At 40.1% G+C, this 19926-nt stretch overlaps 1 protein-coding gene and 1 long non-coding RNA gene across 4 annotated transcripts; one reads left to right on the top strand and one right to left on the bottom strand.

The window, feature by feature from the left end:
* The first annotated feature begins 1 nt into the window (after position 1).
* LOC132955993 (uncharacterized) lies at positions 2-1966 on the top strand. The gene is made up of 2 exons (XR_009665966.1): positions 2-1401; positions 1458-1966. It is a non-coding gene; the product is annotated as an uncharacterized LOC132955993 (long non-coding RNA).
* LOC132955953 (carboxypeptidase N subunit 2) lies at positions 1572-18840 on the bottom strand. 3 transcript variants are annotated; one of them, XM_061029062.1, is made up of 5 exons: positions 18712-18818; positions 16938-17369; positions 11676-11845; positions 9994-10327; positions 1572-9892 (listed from the first exon to the last, which is right to left on the bottom strand). In XM_061029062.1, the coding sequence occupies exons 2-5, from the start codon at positions 17356-17358 to the stop codon at positions 2610-2612; spliced, it is 8208 nt and encodes a 2735-aa protein (XP_060885045.1). In that variant the 5' UTR covers positions 17359-17369; positions 18712-18818; the 3' UTR covers positions 1572-2609. The 3 variants fall into 3 exon arrangements, with proteins under 3 accessions (XP_060885045.1, XP_060885053.1, XP_060885060.1); XM_061029070.1 differs by having other exon boundaries at positions 9754-10327; positions 18712-18840; XM_061029077.1 differs by lacking the exons at positions 1572-9892; positions 9994-10327 and having other exon boundaries at positions 11324-11845; positions 18712-18826.
* Positions 18841-19926: the final 1086 nt, after the last annotated feature.

The following is a 19926-nucleotide window of genomic DNA, read 5'->3' as shown; positions in this document are numbered from 1 at the left end:
GGGGGGGGGGGGGGGAGCTGCACCAGGTTTGCAGCCTGAGTGCATGCTGCCCAGATTGTGCAGGCGGAGGGCTGCCATTGTGGAGTAATGTCCCCTACTGAAGTTGCATAGTGGGCAAGCTTGCAGCAATCCCAGGCGGCATTGCTCTTCCTCACTGTGACATGTCATATTGCTGTCTGTGTTAGGATAACATGGTGTCATACATGGATGAAAGGAGCAGGATGGTATTGTGAAGGAGATCCACTCTTCGGTCCTTATCTTCAGCACAGAGAAACCAACAGAAGTGACCATTCATGCTTTGTGTCTGAGTCTTAAAACAGGGTCACTTTGACCTGGGGCACATTGAGAGATGATATTACCTGTGCAATGAACTTAAACTTGAGCTTTTCTGGACAGATGGCACTTAACGTTTGTCATATTTTGAGTTAGGAGTTCTTCAAGAAGCACACTGTGTCAAACGGTCGGATGCAGGTTTCTGATGCCTGTGCTGTTTACTTCTTTTGATTTGTGCCAGTGATTCTTTTCCCTCCAGTTTCTGTTCCCTCCTGCTGTTTTTGGCTCTAGCTAATGCTAACAGTTTGCTAACCCCCCTACGAAGGCCTCAGACCTCATAACACCAAACAAATCTGCATTGCTGCTTAATAACTCTTATTACAGTACAGCGGAGAGCCCCTAGTGCTCTGATCAGCATTGATTGGTCTGGTGACCAGTTAATGTCTCTACGTTGTGTAGGTAAGAGTATTACTGTGCCTCAAAACATGGAAGTCACTTTGTGTGTCCCACACACACACACACACACACACCAACAAACCCAAATGTAAATACATGTGTGAGAACACAATCTTTTACACACACACACACACACACATTCATGCACACAGACACACTGAGTGGTCAGGGAATATTTCAGGATGAATTCAGACTGTTTGGGCTGTGTTATAAGTTGACATAGAACTAGCTGGTGTCCATTTTGTCTCGATATGTGGCATCTGTTTTGTCTTTAGTCCACGGTTAGTTTCAGGTCTCTTATTGTAGCATCTCTCCCAACACTGACAGTGTTAAATAACTACATTTGAAGACCAGTGACCCTCTCAGGACGAGGTCCTTGAAGCTTGAGTAGAACGGTAGGTTTGCTGAAAGCGTTGCGTTGTACCACCCATAGGATCTAAACCAATCATTGGACACTGACAGTTTGGAGCTGTATGAAGATGCTATGCTGATCTTTTCGCCTAGTATAATGTTCTTGTAACACATGTATACATTTTTGTCTTTGGCTGTGGTGTGATGCTGAATTGTCAGATTTAATATTTGCATGCACGCTCCAACAGAGCCCTTTTGTGAATGGATGAGATTTTTTGAAAACATTTTTCAAATGTGTTTTTTGTTTTTGTACAGAAAATTGTGCAAGTGTTTTGTGTTTAATTTGATATCCACAGTCATGTTATCTTAATTCTGAGGAGCAACATGATTGTGTTTATTAAGACCTGGAACACGCCTGTAACCTCACGGTGGAACGGGAGTTCCCTCCTGCATTTTCACCATTTACACAAACTGTAACGCTGAAGCCAGAATACAGACTCTTGTTTTATTTATTAGAAGTACATCATTTTGTTTTGCAACTTCAACACACTGTCATGACACACATACAATACTTTTTGGAATTTGTTCTGAAAATAAAACACAAGCTTTCATGCCATTAAAATCCACAGCAGCTGTGACTATTAAAGCCTCTATTTTTCATTACAAAGCCTCAACCATCAGCATAACATCCGAGATCGAAGTAGTCGCGGATTGTTTACCAAATACTGTGTAGAGATGAATGTTTTAGTATTCTCCCACTACAATGCAGGAGGATGAACAACCTTGTCCCAACTGTATATATGTATGTAAACTGTGTTAGTGTCTATATGTCTGTTTTCACTATAACCTATGTCTATATACATAAATAAAAGGGTTTATTAACTTACTGGCTTATATGTGGGCTTAAAGTTGAATGAGTTACAATAACAAAAAAACATGAAGTGCCTAATTAATGCGTAAGTATATTTACTTCTTGCTACAAATAAAACCTTTTTTTTTACACAAAGAAATAGAAACATTAGTCTATTAATAATATGTTCAACATCTTTATTACACTACTTATAGTAATAACATTTTTCATTATGCAGCATTACAAGTAAAATGTCACCTTTTCATAATATATTCACCATCTTTCCTAGATTATTCAGATTATTTCATAGATTTGTCCAGTTTTTCAGACTGCATTGGCAGTACAACACCATCTTTTTCAGCATGCAGCATTCACAGCACAGTTTCTTCAGAAATTGCCTTCTCTAGTTGACATTGTATGACTGAAGATGACAGTATTGATTATTCATCTTTGTGATGAGTGATGTTTAAAGTAATTTACAAAAATAAGGCAAATCTTAAAAGGTAAACACGGGCCCTCTAGTGCCCTACAATAAATTACAAACATTTACATCCAATTTAAAGCTTTATATTTATGAAATAAAAAACAATTCACTACATTTCTGTAGTTGACTGGCCAAATTAAAAACTGTTGCTCATGTGCTTGTATTGTCAGAGTATAGGATGACGTAACCTCTTTATCAGACTTTAGTAATGGGATTGTTCGAAAAGTCCAAATGGACTTCCAGGTTTTGGGATGCAAGTGAAGAGGAGTCAGCTGCCCCTGTGTTTCTGCTCTGTGGCAAATAGTATCTGGTTCCATCTGACCGCTCTCTCCAGCTGTTCGGTCGTGACATCCATGTAAGCCCTAATGCTTCATCTGATGGTGGTGGTGTCGCTGGAACTGGAGGTGGAGTCTCCTGTGGTGGTTCATTATTTCTAATTCCATGCCTCCTGTAGCTGGGGACCTCGTACAACAAATCTGTAGCTCCTCTGTCATCTACTGAAGTGGATGAAAGATGTACTTGTGTTTGTGGTTGTGTGGACAGGGGCTTGATGTACTCCTCAGTCCTACGATGGTGAAAACTGTTTTCAGTGTTTGGATCATAGTCATCAAATAGAGATGAAGCACTGTTTTCCACATTTCCCTGTCCTATGTCCCACTTTTGTCTCTCTGAAGAAATGGCTTTCAGTGCACTGAGGCCTTTCCTTTGCCTTCTGTCCTCAGATACACCCCACAAAATCTCATTTGTGCTGATAGATGAGTTGTCGACAGTGTCAAAGGTTCTAGTGGAAGCAGAGGAAACAGTGCCAGCGCTAAATGATGAGTTTTTATGTTCTGTAATATCTGGTTTTCCCCTGTCTTGTTTAATTTCATCATCACTTTCACTGCTGGAGGAGTCAGGTGGGGGAAGTTTTGGCTCTGCAGGTGGAGATGAAAAGCCTACATCCTGACGTCTTAATGTACTGGAGATGGAAAGGTCAGGCATATGACGGCCGACACCAGTCCACCTCAACTCTGGTGGCAGTTCTGTTGTGCGTTTGGAGTTCCCAACCATCTTATGTAATAAACCATCAATGCTCCTACTGAGAGATCTCTTTGAAGCAACAGGTGTACTTCTGTCTCCGACACTGTAAGATGGAACTTTTTGTGCATTTTCAGGATATCTTTGTTTTGTATCATCATACATAGTTTGGCCACTAAAGGGGGGCAGACTACTTGATGGTGATGTGGCTTGGAATATGGAACGCTTGTAAGTGATCAGAGTGTCAGTATCTCTATATTGAGGCATATTGAATACTTGTCTGCTTTGTGTCGCAGTGTATCCTGTCACCTCAGCATTGCTGCTGGAAGACAGTGAATTCCTTGGCTCTGGAAAGGTTGTCTTTACATTCAGACGCCTCTTCACACGTGGGACACCAAGGCTCAGGTCGGGTACGCTGTGGTCTACCATCTCATTCTCACTATCGCTGCTTGAGGATGTCTGGCTTTGTGATGGTCTTTCCCCTCTCTCTTTAAACTTTGCCGTGCCGGAGCTTTTATCTTGACTCTTCAAACTGAGAGAAACAGTCACTGGTGTAATTTCAGCTTTTGAAGATGATTCTGCATTTATTTTTCCTTGCATTCCAATTCCTCTTCTCTTTTGCCGTATTCTGCCGCGTTGACCCTCATCCCCACTTTCACTGCTGGAGGATGAAGCGGGGGAGACAGGTTCGGGTGATGAAGGCATCTTTGATGGTCCTGGTGCTCGTGATGTGATTTCAAGACGCTTTCTAAAGCGGGAGACACCAAGACTCATTGTGGCCCACCGTGACTCAAGTTCTGGGTTAATTACTGGCAATGTGTTGATGTTTTCACTTGTTTTTTCAGTTATAACTTTGTACTTTTCTAATTTGATATCATGGTCTACGTTTGGACTGAGAGGAATTTGAACCACTGGGGACCGGGGAGATTCAGTTAAATCATTTTCTGTGGTCTTGGATATTGCAGTTGCTCCCAATCCTAGTTTAGCGAGTTCACTGTTCTCATCCTCACTTTCACTTGTGGAAGAGTTTGATTCAGATTTTCGAGAGCTTGGAGACACAGGTGTAAGAACTGGATCAGGCTGTGGCGATGGAGCTTTGATATCCAGACGTCTGCTCATGTAGGGGACGCCCAGACCTATCTTGGGTAACTTTGTCTGCTGCTCAGAATTTGTGATCCTGACATGACCTTTCGCTATATCATGTCTTTCATTGTCACTGCTGGAAGAGCTGGAGTCTTCTGGTTGAGATGGTGCTTTGACATTCAAATGAGGCTTGAAGAGGGGGACACTCATATTCAGATCAGGCAGTTTTGTCCCTGTTTGATGACTTGTAACCCCAACCTCTGTCACATGTAGGCCAGTAGTCTCTACTTCACTTTCATCGCTACTTGAAGACGACTCAGGTTGATCTATGCCACTCGTTACATGGTGGGCACTTGGACCCAATTCTGGCCATCTTAGAATTGGATTGGGTTCTACTGTTTGGGATTTGCTTATCTTAGTAGAAGTATCAGAGTCAGCAGATTTTGCTTTGAAATCCAGGCGCCTCTTAAGGCGTGTCGTCTGCTGAAGGTCGAGGAGAGGCCACTGCGTTTGTGGATCATGACTTTGAGATTCTTTAATTGGAATCCTTCCTCTGTCTGTCAGTTTCACCTGTTTCTTTAAATGTTTGGTAGATTCATCCTCACTGTCACTGCTAGATGAAGAATCAGTAGCTGGTGATTGTGCTTTGACAGGCCACCGTGTTCCTTGGTCCTGACTTACATTTTGAGAATTTGTTATCGGAACCCTTGCCATTTCTGTCTGTTGTTGAACTTGTTTCCTGGTGTGGTTTGTTGATTCATTTTCACTGTCACTACTGGAGGATGAACCAGAAGCTGGTGTTTGTGCTTTGATATCTAGACGCCTCTTGATTTTAGGGATATGCCTGAGATCTAGGGAAGGCCAGCTTGTGTCTGGAACATGACTATCTGTTGGCGTTTTCTGAATTCCAAGGTCAGAAATGACCACTTTCCCAGGCCTCTCTCTATTGATTGCTTTATCATCCTCACTGTCACTACTAGAAGAAGTACCAGAAGCTGGTGATGGTGCTTTGATATCTAGACGCCTCTTGATTTTAGGGATATGCCTGAGATCTAGGGAAGGCCAGCTTGTGTCTGGAACATGACTATCTGTTGGAGTTTTCTGAATTCCAAGGTCAGAAATTACCACTTTCCCAGGCCTCTCTCTATTGATTGCTTTATCATCCTCACTGTCACTGCTAGATGAAGAATGAGAAGCTGGTGATGGTGTTTTGACAGGCCACCGTGTTCCTTGGTCCTGACTTACATTTTGAGATATCATTATTGGAACCCTCTCCATCTCTGTCTGCTGTTGCACTTGTTTCTTGATGCTGTTTGTTGATTCATCCTCACTGTCACTACTGGAGGATGAACCAGAGGCTGGTGATGGTGCTTTGATATCTAGACGCCTCTTGATCTTAGGGATATGCTTGAGATCTAGAGAAGGCCAGCCTGCGTCTGGAACATGACTATCTGTTTGAGGTTTCTGAATTCCAAGTTCTGGAATATCCACATTCCCAGGCCTCTCAATGTATTTTGTTTTGTCATCCTCACTGTCACTACTAGAAGAAGTATCAGAGGCAGCAGATTTTGCTTGGAAATCTAGACGTCTCTTGATGTGTGTGGTATGCTCAAGATCAAGGAGGGGCCACTGTGTTTGTGGATCAAGAGGAACAGTTTGAGATCCTTTTAATGGAAGCTTTGCCATGTTGGTCTTCTGCTCCTGTTTCTTTATGTGTTTGGTAGATTCATCCTCACTGTCACTGCTAGATGAAGAATCAGAAGCTGGTGATGGTGCTTTGATGGGCCACTGTGTTCCTTGGCCATGGCTTAAATTTTGAGATGTAGTTATTGGAACCCTTGCAATTTCTGTCTGTTGTTGCACTTGTTTCTTGATGTGGTTTGTTGATTCATCCTCACTGTCACTACTGGAAGATGAATCAGAAGCTGGTGTTTGTGCTTTGATATCTAGACGCCTCTTGATCTTAGGGATATGCTTGAGATCTAGAGAAGGCCAGCCTGCGCCTGGAACATGACTATCTGTTTGAGTTTTCTGAATTGCAAGTTCTGGAAGGTCCACTTTCCCAGGCCTCTCAATGTATTTTGTTTTGTCATCCTCACAGTCACTACTAGATGAAGAATCAGAAGCTGGTGATGGTGCTTTGATGGGCCACTGTGTTCCTTGGCCATGGCTTATATTTTGAGATGTAGTAATTGGAACCCTTGTAATATCTGTCTGCTGTTGCACTTGTTTCTTGATGTGGTTGGTTGATTCATCCTCACTGTCACTACTGGAAGATGAATCAGAGGCTGGTGATGGTGCTTTGATATCTAGACACCTCTTGATCTTGGGAATATGCCCGAGATCTAGAGAAGGCCAGAGTTTGTCTGGAACATGACTATCTGTCTGGGGTTTCTGAATTCCAAGTTCTGGAAGGTCCACTTTCCCAGGCCTCTCAATGTATTTTGTTGTGTCATCCTCACTGTCACTACTAGAAGAGGTATCAGAGGCAGCAGATTTTGCTTTGAAATCTAGACGTCTCTTGATGTGTGTGGTCTGCTGAAGGTCAAGGAGAGGCCACTGCGTTTGTGGGTCAAGAGGAACAGTTTGAGATCCTTTTAATGGAGGCTTTGGCATGTTGGTCGGCTGCTCCTGTTTCTTTATGTGTTTGGTAGATTCATCCTCACTGTCACTGCTAGATGAAGAATCAGAAGCTGGTGATGGTGCTTTGATGGGCCACTTTGTTCCTTGGCCATGGCTTAAATTTTGAGATGTAGTTATTGGAACCCTTGCAATCTCTGTCTGTTGTTGCACTTGTTTCTTGATGTGGTTTGTTGATTCATCCTCACTGTTGCTACTGGAAGAGGCTGGTGATGGTACTTTGATATCTAGACGTCTCTTGATCTTGGGAATATGCCCGAGATCTAGGGAAGGCCAGCTTGTGTCTGGAACATGACTTTCTGTTTGAGGTTTCTGAATTCCAAGGTCAGAAATGACCACTTTCCCAGGCCTCTCTCTATAGATTGCTTTATCATCCTCACTGTCACTGCTAGATGAAGAATCAGAAGCTGGTGATGTTGTTTTGACAGGCCACCGTGTTCCTTGGTCCTGACTTACATTTTGAGATGTCATTATTGGAACCCTCTCCATCTCTGTCTGCTGTTGCACTTGTTTCTTGATGTGGCTTGTTGATTCATCCTCACTGTCACTACTGGAGGATGAACCAGAGGCTGGTGATGGTGCTTTGATATCTAGACGCCTCTTGATCTTAGGGATATGCTTGAGATCTAGAGAAGGCCAGCCTGCGTCTGGAACATGACTATCTGTTTGAGGTTTCTGAATTCCAAGTTCTGGAAGGTCCACTTTCCCAGGCCTCTCAATGTATTTTGTTGTGTCATCCTCACTGTCACTACTAGATGAAGAATCAGAAGCTGGTGGTGGTGTTTTGATGGGCCACTGTGTTCCTTGGCCATGAATCACAGTTTGTGTTATAGTTATAGGATACTTTGCCATCTCTGTCTGTTGTTGCACTTGTTTCTTGATGTGGCTTGTTGATTCATCCTCACTGTCACTACTGGAGGATGAACCAGAGGCTGGTGATGGTGCTTTGATATCTAGACGCCTCTTGATCTTAGGGATATGCTTGAGATCTAGAGAAGGCCAGCCTGCGTCTGGAACATGACTATCTGTTTGAGGTTTCTGAATTCCAAGTTCTGGAAGGTCCACTTTCCCAGGCCTCTCAATGTATTTTGTTGTGTCATCCTCACTGTCACTACTAGATGAAGAATCAGAAGCTGGTGATGGTGTTTTGATGGGCCACTGTGTTCCTTGGCCATGAATCACAGTTTGTGTTATTGTTATAGGATACTTTGCCATCTCTGTCTGTTGTTGCACTTGTTTCTTGATGTGGTTTGTTGATTCATCCTCACTGTCACTACTGGAAGATGAATCAGAGGCTAGAGTTGGTGCTTTGATATCTAGGTGCCTCTTGATCTTAGGGATATGCTTGAGATCTAGAGAAGGCCAGCATGGGTCCTCCCCTTCACTTTCACTTGAAGAAGAGGAAAAGGAGTGTGCTTTCCTTAAACCAGGCTGACTATGATTAATTCCCACTGAGGGCCTGTTTGCATCTATAACATGGATATGCTGTTCCAAAGTAGTATTCTGTTTGAGGCAAGCAGTAGTGACATCCTCCTCTTGGTCTGAGTTTACAGTGTAATGTGTTGTTTCATCCTCACTTAAATATGAGCTTGAGCTTGATGTATCACCCCTCTTCTGTATACCCAAAGTGGGTGTGACAGTTAGTTTTGAATCATTAAAAGAACCAAGCACACTGTTGGACCTTGAAGAGGTGCTTCGAGCAGAATCGCTAAATTCAAATTGTTCTTCATTTCCCTGCCACATATCAGGGTCTGTTCTGTTTGTCTGATTTGTGTGTAGTGACCAACCTGCAAAAGGCTCAGAAGAAAATCCAGTTTCTTCATTTGTCAATGTCTTAATGGAGACGTGTGACACCCCTCCAGCTGACGACATGTTAGCTCTCTGCTGGACAGAGTCCTCTACCAGCTGTGGAGACTTGGGTCTGGTTTGGTCTTGTCTGGTCATTTGTTTTTCATTATGTTCTCTTTCAGATAGTGAAGAATCCGAGGAAGACGAGTGCCTCCTCTCGGTGATTGTGACCCCTGCATGAGTAGTGCCTGACAGATTTCTGCTGTCTCTCTGGTTATCCTCTGGACTCTGTTGAGAGCTGTTTTCACTTTCTGAATCACGAGCTCCATCTTTCATATCGCCAACTACTTCATATAAAAACCCATCATCATTAATGCTCTCCTGATCATCATTGGCTACAGTATCATAATACTGCACATTGCTGTCTTCTTTGAAGTCTACAGTGCTGAATGTGACTCTCCTTTCCCTGTGAGCTCCTCTCACCTCTTGTTCCTCTAAATCGCAGAAGGCATCATTGTCATATTGGCTTTGTTCTACAGTTGAGACAGTGGCCGTGGAGCTTTTCTTTTTGCAGAACCTTTTCCAAAGAACATCGATACAAGGTCTTGCTAGGACCCCGAGGATAAAGGCAACCAGAAATGTGAATAAAATAGATAAACACACAGCCAGAGCCAATTCAGACGAGGTCGCTCTCTGATTCCTCTCATTGTCTTTTCTCTCTGGAATGCCTTGTGAGATTGTTTGACCACTGCTTCCAGGCACACTTCGAGCTTTTCTCTGTGCATCTCCTACTTTGCTGATTTGGAGGTTAAAAACAGACACATCGTCCTGTTCTTCAGAAACACACACATATAGTCCTGTATCCCTTTCTGTGAGGTCCTTGATGGGAAGACCAGCCTCAGGTTGGTTCACAGATGCTTGACCACTGGGCATCCATCCCATTGAATCTACGGGACAGAAACCATTAGCATGCATTCAGAGTGATACAGTAATGCATGAAGTGTTATATGCAGTATGTGTGAAATATTTTTTGCTTGTTGACTGTTACCTTGTGCGGAGCAAGAGAGTAATATCTCAGAACCACTGAAGACTTTCACAGATTGATGGCTCTCTGGTCTGTTCTCAGTTGTAAAACAGTTCAGATCATCTTCCTCCAAATGTAGCAGATCCCTTCCTGAGAGTATGGAGGGGGAAGCGCACACCACGTTCCAAGCATGCAGGCCTCTGCTGCTATCATAGCCCATCCACCTTCTTAAACTGCGCATACTGCAATCACACTTCCACTTGTTCCCAGCCAGCTTTACATGTGCACCAATGTTGTGCAGAGAAAGGTACATCGACGGATGAAGGCTAGTCAACATGTTGAAGCTCAGATCAAGGACCTTTGAGGGGGAAAACAATGTCGACATAAAACAGATGTTGGACATGTAAATGAATTGATAATGCTTTAAAGGCTTAATATGTGATTGTTCACACTTAAATATAATATAAATCAAGTATATCCTCTGAAAATAACTCTGTGAGTCATGACTGTCTACAATGAGTGTAACACCCGAGTCCCACTGTCTGTGATGTTTTCAGATTTTTCAGAGTCCTATCTTCACTTTGTTTACATCGACAGGACGGCCGGCTGACTCCTCCCCTCGAGTATAAAAGTTGTTTAATTGAGGGACTAGAGAAAAGAAGAATAACATACTGTACTCACTGCTTAACTGTGTTTCTAGATCACGCTCATTTCAGGTAAATTTACATGCAGTGTGAAGATACCAGCATAATAAAGATCACTAGCATTAGCATGCTAACACAACAATGCAGCGCGAGTTGTTTTGGTTTCATGCTGGTGCTCAAAGCGACATCTGCTGGATCAAAAAATCACATATAAAGCCTTTAATCTGAATATTTTCCAATAACATTGGGGGTAACATGTTACAAAGTAATCCGTCAGAGTGCTTGGATTACTTTTTTGTTATTAGTTATCCCTAATAACTATTTTTTGCCACAAAAAGAAAATCCCATACCATCTCTGTTTTTCTCTAACTTCTGCGCAGGTAGTACCTGTGGTGCGTCAGTTTGAATTCATAGCTAACTTATTCAACTAGCGAGATGGCAGAGAGGACAGCATTTTCTTTGTGTAAATATTCCCGGCATGTTGATTGTTTGTACAATAGGGACAAGAACAACACAATGGTGAAATGTAAGTTCACAAGCTCGTGTTGGATAAATATCTGTGCCTCATACTGTATGCCCCTGCTTAGTTCCCTGTCAGATTGTTAGCATTATAAAGAACCGTAAAGGTGATCTCGTCTGTTGTTCCTGTTATTAGGCTGCAGAGTTACATGTTACTTTTAACAGTAATGTTACCCAACACTGTTTTTCAATTAAAATGCATGCAAGTTTAATTTAAGAATACAGAAAACAACATGTGAAAAATCAAAAAAAGACATGCACATCTCAAAGTAGGTGCTGGATCCAAATACCATGACTAGGTAAGGAATGCAAAACAAAATCCTCAGACCAAGAAGCTCCCGTTTTCAAGAATTTATTAAATGACGTTACGAGCCAACAACTGTGAGGAAGAGCATGTCGGCTTGAAGTGTAACTTAATAAATCCTTCAAATGGGAGCTTCTTGGTCTGCAGATTTTGTTTTGCTTTCCTGATGAACAACATGTGGCATCACAAAGTGTATTGTCTGATTACACTGTGTGCATGTCTTGAACAATCAGTGTTACCTGGAGCTGGGATAAACCCACGAACGTCTGTGGATGGAGACTTGTGAGGAGGTTATGTTTTAGGTTGAGCTCTTTTAGCTGCTGAAGGTTGCTGAAGTCTTGTGGTCGCAGGGTTGAGATTCTGTTGAAGGAGAGCTGCAGAACCTGTAAGGATTCACAGCTCTGCAGCCCTGGATGAAAGGGGGAAAAAACAGCTGTAATTAACACTCAGTCACAGCCGTGATGGAGTAGCTCCTAACAAGAGAAAGGAATGTATTGTGTGTCACAAGTTTTTAAAGATAATAAAAGTGGTCAGTCCTGTTTACCCTCTTTACTGTGATTTACAAGCTGAAAACTTTTTCTTGTTTAGCTGTAAAGGCATTTGTTTGCAGCACTGCCATGCTTACAGTGCTAAGATTAAATACAGTAATGTAGACTCTTTTTTTCTGTCTCTCTAGACTTCAAGATAGTGAATAGTGTAAAATGTAAAATTCAATAAACCCTCCCCTAGCGTATAAATCTAAATTCTTCCTGGTTATTTTCACTGTCAGTAATCCCCCAATATAACTAATTAAGGGCTAAGAGCTTGTCTGTGGTTCTCCGTCTCCCCTGCTGTCTCCCCTTTTTCACTAGCCTGAGACAATCTCCCTGAGTCTGCTGGGCTGAAGTGAGGCACTGTGGGTCTGCGCTTCATTAGAGAGGCTCTGAGGCTTCTGTGAGCTGAATACCAAACAGGAGAAGAAGTGTATGACTGTCAACACAGCTCTCACTAAGTAAGTGGGCTGTCCACACATGCCTTTTAAAGAACCCCAGTGAAAGCATTTCTTCAAATCACGCAGAGGTTCGACGAAGCAGAAGGGAAATCTTAGAAATAATATGAAGCAAGAGGAAATCCTAAAAAGTTGTGCTGCATGTTTACACCTTTCTATAAACCACTGGAATGTCAATAAAAGCAGTGACTAGCTGGAGGGTGTACAGTGTCCTTATCTTTACAGGTTTCATCATTTCTGAGTGGAGCAAAGTACTAAAGATAAAGGATATCAATAAGATGGTTTGTTTCTATGAGAAAGAAAAAAGGACTAACAGTGGTGTACAAAGATTTATTCTTTAAAATGTATTGAAGGATTTGGTAAAAAATATTTCTTCAAGGTAGAAGCATTTGCATGGCTCACTCATGAATATTTCTTAATAAGGTAATTAAAGGTGTGCAGTCTTAAGACCTCAGATACATTTATCACTAACTCATAAAAACGAGGCCATAAGGGCATGAGGGAAAGATAGTCAGTCATCTTCACAAGACTTATCTTTGTTTTGTTTGTGAAATATTGGACACTTGTACTTTTTCTTTTGCTAAGAGGCAAAAACTCTTAACTCAGAGACGCCTGAAGCAGGACAAAGATCCATTTTAAGGGGTCAAAAAGCCATAAATGTAAGTGTTTGTAGAGATAAAGAAAATAAAACAGTGGTAGAGACACATGTGGCCTTTCTAGAGTATGTTGGAGCCCTAGACAAAAACTCATAGGGGGGCCCCTTGAACCACCATTCATCACAATTATGTTATAAATAATCTCACACCAACAAATAAATTGCAAGAATTAGGTAACATTGCCCAAGACCAAGTTGACTGGTTATGAAGTGTTAATATTGTAACTAAAAGCATATTCATGTTCTTTCAGCCTGCTAGCCACTGCACGTGTTCAACTCTGACCCAGTCGTGCACACTCTACTGGTCCAGCTGAGCTAGACACACTAGGCTGCTCTTCAAGCAAAATCAACCAAAGTTAAACATCAAAGAACAAACACTATAATGTAAAGCGAGCTGAAGTTATGTTATTCAGTTGTCTCTCTGTCGCTAAGGCTACACTGGCAGCATTTAGTCATTAACTATTATATTTACTATCTGTTTTCACTCCCAGATGGAGAATTCCTCTTTGTTTTCCTTTGGTTTTTCACAGGAATAATGCATGCAATGCTTAGCAACACAACAAGAGTGAGTGCTGTGACATGGGGCCCCCTTAGGGAAGTTTCTTACTGTCATTGCAAACTTCATATTTTGAGTCACTGCTGTGGTTTAAAGTTTAAAGGGTCTGTTTGGGGGCCCCCTGCTGGCCCGGGGTTCAAAGCAGTTGCCTTCCTTCCTTGTTGACAAGCAGTGCCTCTGCCTTATATACATAGAAAACTTAAACCAGTGACAATGCATGCAACATAATGTCTTCTTAACTTACACACAGAGCAAGTTTCAAACTCTTTTGTACTTATTCAAAAATTAAACTTAATTTCATACAGGGTACTTATTTCGTAAACTTCCCATGTTTGAACCTTTATACATGAGCGGCCATTTTTTTTTTTTTTTTTTACAGTTTTTTAGTGCTGTTCACTCAGGATCACAAGGCAATTATTTTGTAATCTTGAGATGAGATCAAATCCACCCTTATCACATTCACACAAAAGGTTGTTTCCTGGCCGGATCGTGTCTTGGCAAGTTCAGCTGCTGATTTAAAGGTGGGGTAAGTGGGCAACTATGTTGAGAGCTAGCTAGATGGCTAACCTTCACATGAAAAATATTAACACATCTGCTAGTAGAAATTATTTTTGATAAAAGACAGATAGCTTTTAAACTTTCAGGTTAGTGTGAACAGAAAAAACACCAGAAATGTAAAATAAATCCCACTTCACTAATTATTTATTTCACATGATATGAACATTGTTCATTGTTCAAACATTGAACAATGTAAACGCATGTTGCTGATTTTCTTCATATCGTTCATATTGCTCAGCGCTCACACAGAACAAACAGCTAGCACACCGCCATGAGTTATAAGATCAATTTTACATTTTTGTTAAAGAATCACACAAACCAACCTTCAACCTGAAAGTGTATTTTCAAAGAATACCTTTTATAGATCTACATACTAGACTGTGCTTTAATTAAGATCTACTACAGGCTGTTCATTTGTTCATCCTCACACACAGTCATGACAGTGATCCTGAAACTGAAATCTTCTGATGACAAGATACTCACTGTCAAGCTCTCATGTTATTTACAGAGGTCTGGAGAGAAGAAAAGTCATTTTCTTGTGATTATCTTCCCTTATCTAGAGTTATCAGTTTCCTCGAGATAATTTGAGAAAAAGCACATTACCAACACAGAGTAAATCTGTTATCTTTCTTTCCTCTTTTTTTAACAAGAAGGAAAGTTGTAAAGCAGCAAAAGTGGAAATGATGCAACGACTCATTCAAATTCAGCTAAGTGACTTTGTACTTAACTTAATTTACAATCAGGAGAAAAGAAGAAAACAACAACGAGGACGGTTAAAAAAAGCTAAACAGGTGGGAAGTATTAAAGAGCAAGGCTAGAAGATGAAAAAGCAGGAAACACGTGCAGTTTTATGTCGAGATAACATGATGATAAAGTTGTGATCTTAAGATATCATTGAAAAAAATTGCAACTATGGGCGCTGTCTGCTTCCATATACCTCACATATCACATGTCCACACCCAGATGTTGCACATTTATATAACTGTGTGGCCTTAGAACTTACTGGGTGTGCTCTGTCACTCATTCTAAGATACCACTCAATAATATACACACTGTATTTTTTTACATTATTATGGTCTGTAGTCAATACTCATATTTTAGAGTGATTACATTTTTTAGGAGATTTAAATAGTGATGAAAGTAACAGCAAATGTTTTTCTTACTTCAAACTTGAATTCTGCAACATTTCTTAAGACAATATTGTTTTCTAATTCAAGCTAATCTTTTAGGCAGCTATAGTTACTACTTACTCTTTGGATTAAGATTTTACAAACATGCATGAAAATGTCTCAAAACGGAAGTAAAAAATCAGAGACATATTCCAACTAGAGCTGCCAAATGTCATACCTCAACATTTTAAGCTAGATGGCGATACATGATATATATTTTTTTCTGTTTAGCAATAACAAAAATAAAGTCAGTGTTAAGTTAAATCCACATGGGCCAAATATCAAACAGGCCCTTTAATTAACAAATTATGTCAATAATTACATCAAAATGAGAAAAATAAACTACTCCTTTGTGAAATTAAAACGTATAATATTAAATGAAAATGCTTATTAAATGAAATAAATAATAAATCTTTCTTTCCTGTGCAACAAAATACACTCAGTTGTGTTTTTTGTTACACAGAAGTTTTTTTTTTTCTGAGAAAAGGAGAGAGGTGAAGCAGGGTGAAGAGCGACGGACAGTGAGAGGAGAAATAGGCGAACTGGCGACATGCAGTTACGGCTGATATCGATATAAATTACATCGTCTGGTCTGATACTATATTGATATATCCTAAAAACTCTGCCCTGCAAAGCAAAGTAACATATTTGTATGTATCAAACCCGCCTTCCCTCCCTGACTAACTGCATCATTTAAGAACTGCATGCATGAACACAAACCATCCAATAATATAATAATGAACCTACAGCAGTGGAAGAAGTAACAGAGTGTTAAAATCCTTTCTGAATTCAAAATGATGCTCGAGTAAAGCTGAAGATGTAATTACCATCTAAATATCTAAAGAGTCCAAAGTCAAATCACTAAAGTAGAGTCCTAAATGATGGAGCCTTCAAGGTCTTCAAACATGATATAAATATTTGTATTTGTATACTTGGTGTACCTACTACTTGATCATCCTTTGAGCACATGACGACGTCAAGTTAATGTGAGGGGAACTTTGCACAACTTCTAACTGAGCAGATCTTACATGAAAACACCTGAGAATAGAGGACTTTAATCAATGATTAATAAGTGTGTAAGTCTGCATGTAGAGCTTTAAAGATCAGCAGAGATGTGAAAAGTTCAACATGTACTTATGAATTACAGTCAACAAACCAAATAAAAAGAGACTTTTGAGTCCTGGTCAGGACAGGCAGCAGCACAGTTAAGAGTGTGTATTTATATCTATGTGACATGTACATATTTGTATTTACTTGATGGTAAGGGTAGAGTTTGTATGAAGTTATGCTTCATTGTTTGTTCTGGCTACTTTCACAGAAATAAATGATCTGAATGTTTAAAAAAATGTGAAGTCCACGTTTGATTTATTAACTATGAATGATGATTATGAGGCACAGACAGGAAGTCTAATTTCATGTAATGAATATATAGATCGATATATTTAGATAAGATATTTAATGTCAGAGACCGTATGTCTGGTATGTTTCATTACGAGGATTGCGATCGTCAGGAATGTTTATTGCTCTGTTGATGAGTTTTATATATGAGTGTTTGACCATATCACACTGACTCACCCTCTGGGAGTTGCTCTAGCTGATTCCTCTCGACAGATAACAGCTGCAGGGTGCGGGCCCAGGGCACACACCTCCGCTTCTGCCAAGGTCCTGATGAGTGGTGAAGACGTCTACCTGTGACATAACGGCCTCCCAGGCTCCTCTCGAGGCAGAGCGACAGGCGTGTGATCCTATTGTTCCCCAGCCAAACATTCCTCAGCTGATCCTGTCGTCGGCTGATTGTTACAGAGTCGAGGAGGTTATCAGACAGGTCGAGCTCAGTGACAGAGTCTGGGATGTGTTGTGGCACAAAAGTGAGGCCCGAGGAGGAGCAGTTCAGCAGATCAGGACTCTGACAGGTGCAGGACTGTGGACATGCAGGTACAGCTGAGGAGCAACGGAGCAGCACAGCAGCCAGAAGCAACACCTGTGCCACAGCCATCCCAAGCTCACCTGAGGGTACACACAGCAGGAGTTATTCATTCAGGAGATAAAACAAGGTCCATCTTTGTTTTTAAGACATGATTCATGAAAGTTTTACAAATGTACAAAATAAGGTTATTCATTCTTTTGAGATTTTTTTTGACACCACTTGTTTAAATTTCCATTATTCTAATAACGACAGTATCTAAAAGTACCAAAGCTTCAGTTTCACAAGACAGGTGCAAAGGAGAGGAAAGTATCCCTCAATAAATCGAAGGAAACACTTGAACTCAACAACTGCCCTGGTAACGAAACAGGTAAAGATAGACCAGTATGATATGGAGGTTATGAACTATTGCACTATTCACCACTGCACTGTTTCATGTTTAGTCATGTAAATATTAGTCTTTTCTTATTCTGTTTCTTGTTGATATTTAATGTTGTACCTGTTCATAAGAGAGCACAGTTCACCAAAGTTAAATTCCTTATGTGTGTGTAAACATACCTGGACAATAAATCTGATTTTGATTCTGATTCTGATATCCTTTAAAAAAATGCAATCTTAAATTTTTAAAACTCTTTTTTTTGTTTGGACCATAACATTATCAGTGTTTGTGGTTTCACAGAATACGCAGTCAATTTAGCCAATGTGTTTCCAGAATCCTTAAATTTGGATTTAAAACACTCGATCTTAATAACAAAAATAAAGATCTTAATGAAAGAGATGCTCCAACACAATATTTCCTACCCAGACAATCTCAAGACTTGAGTATTGGCATATTTTACTGCTGAGCAGCTTCATCTTTAAAAGCCTGTTTACTATTCTAAGTTGATTTATATTCAGTATTAATTACCCAAAAGTGCAAAGTTACTATTTACCTTTAGATAAGATACGTTTGACTCGTACTAGTTTTTAGGTTCAGTACTAGAGAACACACTTCATATCATACTGCTCTTTTACTGCTGTTTACATAACCCTACATTTTTTGATCACACAAGTCACTTTATATCATCACTGGTCACTTTAACTTGACATCGACTACACATAATTCATAATTGTCCTGTATTGTTTAACTATTTATATTCTTTTGTATATAAATCCTATTGTTGTTTCTATCTGTATTTATCTTATCTATCCTGTGTATTTTGTATTACTTCTTTCTCTGTCTTGCTGCTGCAATGCCCGAATTTCCCCTCTGGGGATCAATGAAGTATTATCCTATCCTACAGTACTGGGTAAAAAGTTTGTACCTGTTGGCAACTGTTTAAAAATACCTGTACACAAAAATCAAACATTTTCCCTCTTAATGACATCATCAAAAGAAAATAAATCCATTATGAACAGAATGCAAAGTCAAAGGATCGAGCTCACCTGTTTATCTTGTGACTTGTGAATCTTTTCTCACAGCCAGCGAGCGCTCAGTGCTGTAACTCCGACTGTCTCTGTTTCTTCTGATCAAAGTCTGAGGACTATTTTTGCTGCGTTCAGCTTTACACGCACATTTCACAAAGATGCCATACTGCGATACATTCAATCATTTACGTGTCTGGTTAATGTCTTACAGTCATTGTTGTCCTCATAATGTGTGATAGATTTACTACCATCCTGTCAGTTTATGGGCGAGGAGGACCATGCCCCCCGCCTGCACATTCTCTGAGATCATAAAGCTGCGTGATGAGGAACTGTACTCAGTCAGTCTCTGAAACCAATGATAAGAAGTTTCACATCGCAACATGTTTCTTTATTTAAACAAACACAACAATGACAGGTTGGCAAAATCGCTTTTAAATAAGTCTGAGTGCTTTTTTATTTTTAAAGTTTTTTCATTGAGTTAATCATAAACATGATTTAATCTCTGCACAGGTATTCAGAGTAAGGAAGAGAAGGAGATTATTATGATGGATTTAAAGACAAAAAGTTTAAGGCAGACAATAGCAAATAATAAATCAGAAAAGTACATGTTGCATGTATTTGCATTATTGGAAAAAGGCTGAAATGAAAAAGAAATCCATCTGTGATTTAAACAAATCAGACTGATTGTTCCTTTAATTGGCACTTTGAACTTTGACCTCAACATTTCAACTTCTTTTTTTTGTCTGAAGCCTGTCCCTGATACTCCTCTGTAATAAAGAGAACACATGCTGCATGACATTTCTTAACATCAGCACTTTTATAAACACACATGACAACCGAGAGCAGAATCAAAGTCAAATCTTTTATAATATATTGCACAAAATTCAAACCACTCAGATATTTCAAACTTAGCTACTTTGGAAACGTTCCTGACATCCATAAACAAACGTTGACAGAGATTTGCATTCATCTGTAGTGCACACACTCGTTTTACAATATTTGCTTAAAAAAAAAAAAAAAAAAAAAAAAAAAAAGGTTTGGCACCAAATAAGAATATTCATATATATTATATTCTTCATCATCCCTTTAAATCCACCGGCACGTGCATGATAGACAATCCAAAATGTGCAGAACCAGACTCTCTTTACTTTAACGTTAGCTTCAAATGTACCTTATATTTTACAGCTTCCATATAACATAAATCATCATAATCGTGTTGTGAGCTTTTCAGTG

This window comes from Labrus mixtus, chromosome 3 (assembly GCF_963584025.1).
Source record: "Labrus mixtus chromosome 3, fLabMix1.1, whole genome shotgun sequence".
In the NCBI taxonomy this organism is placed as follows: domain Eukaryota; kingdom Metazoa; phylum Chordata; class Actinopteri; order Labriformes; family Labridae; genus Labrus; species Labrus mixtus.
Note: the sequence above shows the minus strand (reverse complement) of the source record. Positions and strands in the feature narration are given on the sequence as shown.

Bases quoted from the DNA above. Each gene is read 5' to 3' on its own strand.
- LOC132955953 (XM_061029062.1), bottom strand. From the start codon at position 17,358: ATGGCTGTGGCACAGGTGTTGCTTCTGGCTGCTGTGCTGCTCCGTTGC. The intron at 10,328-11,675 runs GTAACACTGATT...TCCCCCTCAAAG, and splicing joins TGGGTTTATCCCAGCTCCAG to GTCCTTGATCTGAGCTTCAA. The intron at 9,893-9,993 runs GTAACAGTCAAC...TCTGTCCCGTAG, and splicing joins ACTCTCTTGCTCCGCACAAG to ATTCAATGGGATGGATGCCC.